The sequence below is a fragment of the Myotis lucifugus genome, unplaced genomic scaffold (assembly GCF_000147115.1).
Source record: "Myotis lucifugus unplaced genomic scaffold, Myoluc2.0 scaffold_297, whole genome shotgun sequence".
Classification (NCBI taxonomy): domain Eukaryota; kingdom Metazoa; phylum Chordata; class Mammalia; order Chiroptera; family Vespertilionidae; genus Myotis; species Myotis lucifugus.
Window position 1 is genome coordinate 716,454 of NW_005871345.1, and position 9,601 is coordinate 726,054.

The 9,601-nt window shown below is 46.2% G+C and overlaps 1 protein-coding gene across 1 annotated transcript; it reads right to left on the reverse strand.

Moving 5' to 3' along the window:
- Positions 1-1,083: 1,083 nt before the first annotated feature.
- On the reverse strand, positions 1,084-7,375 carry OXA1L (OXA1L, mitochondrial inner membrane protein). Its single transcript, XM_006100094.3, has 10 exons — positions 7,100-7,375; positions 6,529-6,690; positions 5,365-5,578; positions 3,209-3,352; positions 2,875-2,960; positions 2,238-2,402; positions 1,949-2,053; positions 1,675-1,837; positions 1,510-1,590; positions 1,084-1,431 (listed from the first exon to the last, which is right to left on the reverse strand). Exons 1-10 carry the CDS (start codon positions 7,373-7,375, stop codon positions 1,304-1,306), a joined length of 1,524 nt encoding a protein of 507 aa, XP_006100156.1. The 3' UTR covers positions 1,084-1,303.
- Between the last annotated feature and the right edge of the window lie 2,226 nt (positions 7,376-9,601).

Here is a 9,601-nt window from a genome sequence, read left to right on the forward strand (position 1 = left end):
CCGAAACCGGTTTGGCTCAGTGGATAGAGCGTCGGCCTGTGGACTGAGGGGTCCCGGGTTCGATTCCGGTCAAGGGCATGTACGTTGGTTGCGGGCACATCCCCAGTAGGAGATGTGCAGGAGGCAGCTGGTCGATGTTTCTCTCTCATCGATGTTTCTAACTCTCTATCCCTCTCCCTTCCTCTCTGTAAAAAAATCAATAAAATATATTTAAAAAAAACAAAACAAAACAATCTAATGCTTGAAAGTATCCGAGTATTTCTTCCCTCTCAAGCCCGCTGTGGTTCTCAACCTTCCTAATGCCGCGACCCTTTAATACAGTTCCTCATGTTGTGGTGACCCCCAACCATAAAATTACTTTCATTGCTACTTCATAACTGTAATTTTGCTAGTTATGAATCATAATGTAAGTATCTGATATGCAGGATGTATTTTCATTGTTTGCGACCCACAGGTTGAGAACCGCTGGATAAAACCAATCACTACCCCTAAGCTGCTGTAGCAAAATGTTAGGGTTGTTAGATTAAAAACGACATCAATTTTCATTCTTCTTAATTACCACTAAGAATTTGAGCCCAGCTGGCATGGCTTAGTGGTTGAGTGTCGACCTATGAATCAGGAGGTCAGTTTGATTCCGGTCAGGGCACATACCCAGGTTGCAGGCTCAATCCCCAATGGGGGGCATGCAGGAGGCAGCCAATCAATGATTCTCTCTCATCATTGATATTTCTATCTTCCTCTCCTTCTCCCTTCCTCTCTGAAATAAAAATGTATTTAAAAAAAAAAAGAATTTGAGCACATCTACTTCTTGAAGGATATTTTATAGGTAATCTTGGGGTAAATAAATGTGGTTATTCTATTTAAATATAATCTCAACTTATCAGGCATATCTCTGACTGCAAAGCAAATGTGGCTGGAACAACACATTTATGGGGTGGAGATCTAAACTCTTAACACCAGGTTACTTCACTGAGACACTTCCTAAGAGCACGGGCCAGCAAGAGCAATCACCATCAACCTGTTCTTTAGTTTTTCTGAAGCACACAATCCACCTCCCCACTTAAAAAGTACCAGGAAGCAACATATAATACAGAGGTTTACTAATTCTGTAGATGGAAAGATCACTTGGCTCCCGAGTGCTCTTTTATGCTTAGATGTAAGAGTTTACAGTGGAATCCATTTTAAAACAGACAACTCCATGTCCCATAGTTTCTAGGTCTGGGGCAAGGACCCAGCAAAAATCTTGTTCTAAGGCTGAGTCTTTGGAGAAACAGTTCATGTCAGTATGAGCAGGGAACAGAATTCAGCCGAGTGTGTCCCGCCAGGGTTGCTTTGACTTTGGTTTGTTGCTGCTGCTGTTAGGGGTGTTGGGAGGGGGATTTTTACCATGCTGCAGCAGAGGGTTGTGGGTAAAGGTCTGTCGTAAGGGTCCTAGGGAAAGAAGAGAAGGTTAATGAACAAAAGAAAGGGAGAAACAATGATAGAATTTAGCCTGAAAGGGTTATTTACCCCTGGCTGCTAGTTCCAAGTGATTCTGCATGCGCCGTTCACGCTCTTGTAGCTGATAGTTGAGTTCAGCATTCTTCCAGCCTATATAAAGAGTAAGACAGTTGGATCTCATACCTATTTTTAGACCACTTTCCCCTGGTCCTGATTCAGAGGACAGGCCCTTACCACTTTTGAAGCTCTTTATGAAGCCTTCCCGTGGAGGTAATTTGTCGGGGTCGTGCACAACACGTTGGGGGATTTTAAGCATAGTGCGTACACCTGGAATCCGGAGGCAAGACACCTGGACCAGGGAAAACATATTCGAGGAGAACCAATACACGAACACTGCCTAGAAGAGAAGGAAGAGAAGGTACTTAGAAGCTGCATCCCTGATCAGCCTGCTGGGAGGTGGCAAGGCTAGGAGGAAGGACTTGAAGCTAGCCCCTAAGTCATTACCTACCGAGGGGAAATGGACAGTTATGGGCAAGACTGCCAGGGGTATCAATCTCATAACATTTCTCATCCAGTGGAGGTCAGAACTCTGCACACCAGTCTCAGCACCTAACTGCCAAAACAACAAACAAACAAAAAAAGCAGAGGAAGAGTAGCAATTTTAGTGACTATGGCTCAAATTTCTTACCCATCAACGCTATTCCTCCAGGGAGTGAAGAATGACTATTCTGTACAACTATGTTACCCCTAATCCCAGTTCACTTTGCAGGCCTGGCACTTGGCCAACCTGGACTTACCTCAAGGACACCCCACATTGTAGCAGTGACTACCAGTGGTAATATGTAGGTGGGGTCAGATAGTGTGAGATCCTGGAACCACCACAGGCCACCTGTCTGTAGGCTGGGCACCGGAAGGTTGGCCATTTCTCTCAAGGAAATGAAGAAGGAGATGAAGATTGGTGCCTATTACACAGGGTAAACAGTGTCAGTATCTTTTTAACAAAGAAAATTCTGTTTCTTTGTTATAAGGTGGGGCCACAACATTAGTAACAAAGAAACAATTTCCGGAGGATGAGGCCCAGAAATCAGGATTTTAAAAAGATTCCCAGGTGATTCTAATGTGCAGCCAAGGTTGAGAACCACTGGTCTAGGGCAGTGGTCGGCAAACTCATTAGTCAACAGAACCAAATATCAACAGTACAACGATTGAAATTTCTTTTGAGAGCCAAATTTTTTAAAGTTAAACTATATAGGTAGGTACATTGTTATTAACTTAATTAGGGTACTCCTAAGGCTTAGGAAGAGCCACACTCAAGGGGCCAAAGAGCCGCATGTGGCTCGCAAGCTGCAGTTTGCCGACCACGGGTCTAGGGCATGGGAAACAGGAGGTAATCTAATTGGTTCAGGATAAAATAAGGAAAATATTTTTACTTACCTGAGTCAGAGGTAGAATGAGAGGTTTAAAGAGTTTAATGTCATGCTTTTTCTGATACAATGTCATCTCCGAGGAGGCTCTGTAAACTGTGAAGTGAGGGGAAGTTAGTGGTTGGGCAGATAGTTACATTGGTGGAAGTGACCATCCTCATCACCTGGCCCATGACGTTTCTAACTGACCCTGACAAGTCACTGGAACCATTAGGCCCAAGAAGTAGGTAAAACTTTAGGACCTGCCCAGATGGAGCAACTCTGACTTAGGTTGTTTCCTTCCCTCCGCAGAATGTCAGGAAAAGTGTAAATGTGGTCCCACGCTCATCCTGCAACTGACTCACACTCAGCATGGTCTCCTGCCAACTTGGCCTCTCTGATTCGAGTGGAAAACTTCTGGATCTCTGGCATGTGGTTGTGGATCTTGGCTGCCTCTCGTTGGCCCTTCACAATGAGAGGAAATACCAGGCAGCGGGCAAGGACTGTACCTACAAAATACACACAAGGATTGGAGTAAAATTAAAGCAGTTCTGCAGCTAGAAGGTTGAAGATTTCTAGGTTCTCACTGAAAGGATCTCTCTTATTCTAGTCTTTCCACACTATGACTCATGCCCAAGGGACCTAACAAAGGGTAGGGATATGAGTTAGTTTCTTCAAGGCTCAGTTCTCTGCTTTGACATCACAAAAGTCTAGCAGTAACTTCTCTACACAAATGATCATGAATCTAGTTTGTTTCCTTGAACAAAAGGCGACAGTAGATACTTTTCTAGACAAATGGTTTCCAAACTTTTCTATCAATGGAACATCTTCCTCTCTGCTCCCAACTCTTAGTCCCAAAATGTATAACAGATAAAATCAAGCTGTCCTAGGTGAGGGGACAGTCTGGCTATAGGACTGTTAAAGTTCTGGACTTGCTTTACTCAGAGGTACCTTTACAGAACTCTGGGGTTCTCACGAATAAAGTTTAAAAGCTGCTGTCCTAGAAACCTCTGGAGCAGGAGATAATATGGTGGCCTGATGTTTTAAGCTCCTTCCTATTTATTTCTTTAAAAAAAAGTATTTTTCATTGACTTTAGAGAGAGAGAATGGGAGAGGGACAGAGAGATAAAAACATCAATGAGAGAGAAACATCATTAATCGGCTACACCCTGCATGCCCCCTACTGGGGATCGAGCCTGCAACCTGGGCATGTGCTCTGACCGGATATTGAACTGGTGACCTCTTGGTTCATGGGTTGACACTCAACCACTGAGCCACCCTGACCGAGCCCTATTTATTTTTTTACACTTCATATTTCCTGATTATTCCAACAAATATTTATTTATGGTATATATAGATAAACAAGTGGGTTTGGCTAAAAAGAAATGGGGGTTGGGGAGAGATACAGGTTTAGGCTTTACCAACATTGTGATGATAATGTGCCGTGGAAAGAGGGGAGCTAAGGATGGAACCCAGAATACCAGCACTGGAAGTGGGAAGGTGCAGTCAGAAAGTTGGAAGAAAATCAGAAAAGACTGTCACAAAAGCCAAGGAATATATTTCCAAGTCTGAAGTGTCTAACACAGAAAGGTCAATTATAAAAAGAAAAGTGGATTTAGCAATGATGCAACTGGCAGTTAAAATGAAGCGGTATTAGTAAAAGCCAGATTGCTAAGGGTCAAAGAGTGGAAAGAAAGAAGTAAGCCCACTGGATACAGAATACCCTTTTAAATGACAGCTATGAGAAGGAGAAAGACAGCATAGTAGAAGTTAAAGGTGAACTATAGATAAAGGGGCCCTAGCTGGTTTGGCTCTGTGGATCGAGCGTCAGCCTGTGGACTGAAGGGTCCCAGGTTCGATTCCAGTCAAGGGCATGTACCTTGGTTGCAGGCACATCCCCAGTAGGGGGTGTGCAGGAGGCAGCTGATCGATGTTTCTAACTCTCTCTCTCTCTCCCTTCCTCTCTGTAAAAAATCAATAAAATATATTAAAAAAAATAAAGATAAAGGGAAAAGATTTCCTTCCAAGAAACACATGGTATGCTTGAGCATGTTTGTATGTTCAGAGTAGGGCAGTAAAAAGGGAGTTAAAGACACAGGGAGATGATCGCTGGAGCAACGTGTAGGAGGATACAGAATCTGAAGCATAGTGTTAGCCTGCAATGTGAGTGTCTTCCCAATTCTGAGGTTTAACTGCTTGACCTGACCTTCTACTCTCCTGAACCAGGGCAGCTTCATCACTGTTAACAAGGTCCTCTTGCTCTAACCCCATGCTCACACTCAAATATCTACACTTCTTGAATTACAGATGATCTAGTGGTATTATAATGCCCTTTAGGAAATATAGGTAGAGTGTAACTAGTATCATGAGCCTTTATCCCACATTTGAATCATCTGTTTTTTCTGACCCCTAAACTTTTGCACTATTTCCTTGACCCCCTCACAGAACCGCTATTCTTTAAAGTTCTCTCCCTAAGTCCCCATTTTCTCCAGGATCCCTTTCCAGGATGCAGTCCTCTTACACAGAGCAATGGCCCCCCACCAAGGGAGGCCAAGGTCAACATGCATATATTCCAGTAGGTTCTGGATCAATCCCACTGGGGTATATGACCCCAGCCCAAGTTCAGCGAAGCTCTGTTCTGCAGCAGCTTGGACTACATCTGCAGTCTCTCCAGAAGCCACCTCAGTTACTGCTGTGGGTGAAGGCGTTGCAGGAATGACCGGAGGGGCCTGAACCTGTGCAAAAGGAAGCCATGTGTGATATTCAGTAGGTGGGACACAGAAAGTGAGGGTTCCCTTATGATAACCAGTACTGCGTTGTTCTCCTAACTCTACTTCTTGTTTTCCCAGGTTAGCCTACATGTCCACAGAACTCAGCTCTTAAAAAGAACATTTTATTTACCCACCAAAGTAGGAAAATAACTTCCTTATAGTAAATTTCATGAAAGTTATTTCTTGCATCAGTGCTTTCCAAACTTCATTCATTTGAGTATCACTGTTATGATTTTGTACGTACTCAAACTATTGTACTCATTAATTTCCCTACAGTGGTTCTCAACCTTCCTAATGCCGTGACCCTTTAATACAGTTCCTCAGGTTGTGGTGACCCCCAATGTCATTGTTACAAATTGAACATAATTAAAGCATAGTGATTAATCACAAAAACAATATGTAATTATATATGTGTTTTCCGATGGTCTTAGGCGACCCCTGTGAAAGGGTCGTTCGACCCCCCCAAAGGGGTCGCGACCCAGTTTGAGAACGGCTGCTTTAAAACAACTGAGTTAAGACCAAATTATCTTAAAAAAAAAAAAAAAGACCAAAATATCTACTTGGTCTCATCCTCAAAAATATCAATATCCATGGAATCATGTAACGATATGCAAGTTTCAATTCTTCCAATACCCACACCTGGAAACACATTTCCTATGGCCATCGGCGGCTTGGCACCACCTGGGAAACAGGGCAGGTACAGAATGTCAGTCTCTCTGGCTGTACTCGCAAGCCCTTCCCCCGGCGGACCTGAAAATACCCCAAGCAGAGATGCTACCATTCCGGGGAGCTGTGTGCAGTGTGGAGGGCACTCTCCTGCACACTCCCCTTCCCGCTAGTCAAAACAAAATGAAAACAGTCAACCAACCGAGGAGCACCGCTCCTACCATCGCAGGGTCGGAACCGCGTCTTACCTGGGCTTCTGCAAACGAGATGGCAGAGACACTGAGGCCGCGGGGGCCGGGGGCCGCCAGGAGGACATAGCGGGGGCGCGCGCCGCACCGGCTGGCTGGGAACGGGAGTCCTGCGGCCAGCGGTGGCCGGGGCCACGGCGAGGGCCGGGCGACGCTGTGGAGCTGCGCGCGGGAAGGAGGAGCAGCACTTTAATCGGGAGCAGAAGTCGCGCATGTTGCCCCCCACCCCGACCCCAGCCCCCCAAGAAGCAGGCAGCCCGCTCCCACAGGTGAGGACTGCACTCTCCGCGACCTGTACCTCACCTGCCCCCGGCCCACCCCGCGGCCCACCGTCCAGGCCGAGGTCCCCTCGGCGGGGGAGGCCTGTTCCCGGGTTCAGGCAACCACACAGGGTCGCTCGGCCCGCGGGGGCCAAGAAGGTAACCCTTCTGCGTCCTCGGGGACCCGAGGTCAGGGACACAGGCCGGCGAGCAGGGCAGCGCTGCTCGCGCCCCCAGAATGCGGGCCCCCGGCTCGGGTCCTAGGGACGGGGCAGCGCAGCGCCCGCGGCTCAGCCCTGGCGCTCCCTTACTTGCCGCTGGGGCCACAGCAGGCGGAGCAGCTCCCGGCGCCCGAGCAGCAGCACCCCCGCCATCTTGACGGGAAGAGGCCTTCCGTTCGCACCTGCGCACTCGGAGCCGCAGCCCCGCGCGCCGGGGCCCTTTTGGAAACGGGCGGAAGGAGCCCGGCGGCCATGTTGGAAGCGGGCGAGAAGGGTCGAGGGCCGCAGCGACACGGCCGCGCGGGGAGGGTGTTCTGGAGGGTGAAGAGCCACCTGAGTGGCCGGGAACTGAGGAGTTCCCTCCATCTCCAAATCCTTGATTCTCCTGCGACGTGTTGAGCTAAAAAGTAGCCTCAGGACAGCCTTGGCTGTGTCTGGTGTGGATTTTTTTTTCGTGCCCCGGGGTGTTCGATTCTTATTCCTAGATAAGATTGTAGTAGCGGATTCAGTGAAACTTACGCTGGCCTCTGGCAGAAATGGAAGGAAGGCAGCTTCTAGGAAAAAATTACGTCTCAGATAAAAAACAGAGTTTTAAGTCCTGGCCGGTTTGGCTCAGTGGACAGAGCGTCGGCCTGCGGACTGAAGGGTCCCGGGTTCAATTCCGGTCAAGGGCATGTACCTGGGTTGCGGGCACATCCCCAGTGGGAGATGTGCAGGAGGCAGCTGATCGATGTTTCTAACTCTCTATCCCTCTCCCTTCCTCTCTGTAAAAAAATCAATAAAATATATATATTTAAAACACACACACACACACACACACAACAAACAAACAAACAAAAAACCAAAAAACCAAAACAGAGTTTGAAGAGGAGACCCATCTTTCCCTTTTCCTCTCCTTGGTGGGGCTGTGTGAGGAGCACCTTGTGACCGAGGGGACACGCCTGGAGGTGCAAAGCTAGCATGCAGATGGCTGGGTGGGAAGATAGAGAACCTCTGGACACTTGGTGAAGTCACTGAGCCGCTGCATCGAGCTTGGAACCACCCAGCCCTAGACTTTGTTGTGTAAGATAATTAAAGCCTTTACTGTCTGGCTTCTAAGTCTCTGTTGCTTGGGTGTTTTGCTTCTCAAAGCGAATAACATTTCTTAAAGATACATGAGGTGCAGTTCCTTCCCTCCAAATAAAAAATAGTGCAGCTCAGAAAGGCGAAAGTTGATTATATTGGAACTCCTAAAAAGTCAACTACAAAGTGCTTTTTGAATGACAAAGCATAGCTTGGGAAAGATACAATGGCTTGAAAGTATTTCAATCACTGCTTTTTGGGGATCGTTATGAATATACCCGACAGAAATGGTAAAAATAGGAGGCAAAGAAGTAGAATATAGATTTAGTAATAATTAGGAGTATGACCTAGTTAATCACATATGTTGGAGACTATTGTAAGCCAGCTTTTGTTGTTGTTGTTACTTTAAAGAATCAATACAGCCCTAACCGGTTTGGCTCGGTGGATGGAGTGTTGGCCTGCGGACTGAAGGGTCCCAGGTTCGATTCCCATCAAGGGCATGTACCTTGGTTGTGGGCATATCCCCAGTGGAGGGTGTGCAGGAGGCAGCTGATCGATGTTTCTCTCTGATCGATGTTTCTAACTCTCTATCCCTCTCCCTTCCTCTCTGTAAAAAAAATCAATAAAATATATTTTTTAAAAAACCCTCAAAAACTATTCGCTTAAATAGGTGCATTTTATGTTATACATCAATAAATTTGATTTATAAGTGAAAAAAGTTTATAGAATCAGTCACTGTTGAACAGTATTCTTGCCTCGGTTTTCTATGTATTTCAAATGAACGTAAAAATCAGTTTTGGGGATAATTACTTTATTTTTTATTTTTTAAATATATTTTTATTGATTTCAGAGAGGAAGGAAGAGGGAGAGAGAGATAGAAACATCAATGATGAGAGAGAATCATTGATTGGCTGCCTCCTGCACGATCCCTAGGGATTGAGCCCACAACCCAGGCGTGTGCCCTTGACTGGAATCGAACCTGGGACCCTTCAGTCCACAGGCTGACACTCTATCCACCGAGCCAAACTGGCTAGGGCACTTTATTTTTTTTATTTTAAAGAATAGTTTATTGATATTTAGAGAGAGAGAACATGGATTGGCTGACTCCTGCAGGCCCCCTTACAGGGGGTCTTTAGGCATGTGCCCTGACCAGGAATTGAATCAGCGACCTTTTGGTGTATGGGGCAATGAATGCCCAACCAATTGAGTCACACCCGGCCAGGGCTAATTTTTAACCCAGCATGAATATTTGTTGTTTGATAGGTGCAAATAAAGTGCTTTGGGAGTTCTGAGGAGAGATTATTTCTAACTAAGAGAACACCAGGGATGGCTTCATGGAGGAAACCATTTAAAAAAAAAAGATTTTTTAAAATTGAATTTTAGAGAGAGAGGAAGGGAGAGGGAGAGAGAAACATGGATGTGAGAGCCCAACCAATGGGCTGCCTCCTGCATGACCCCACTGGGGAGAGCCCACAACCCAAGCATGTACCCTGATCAGGACTGAACTGGCAACCTTCAGTGCTCTGGAGG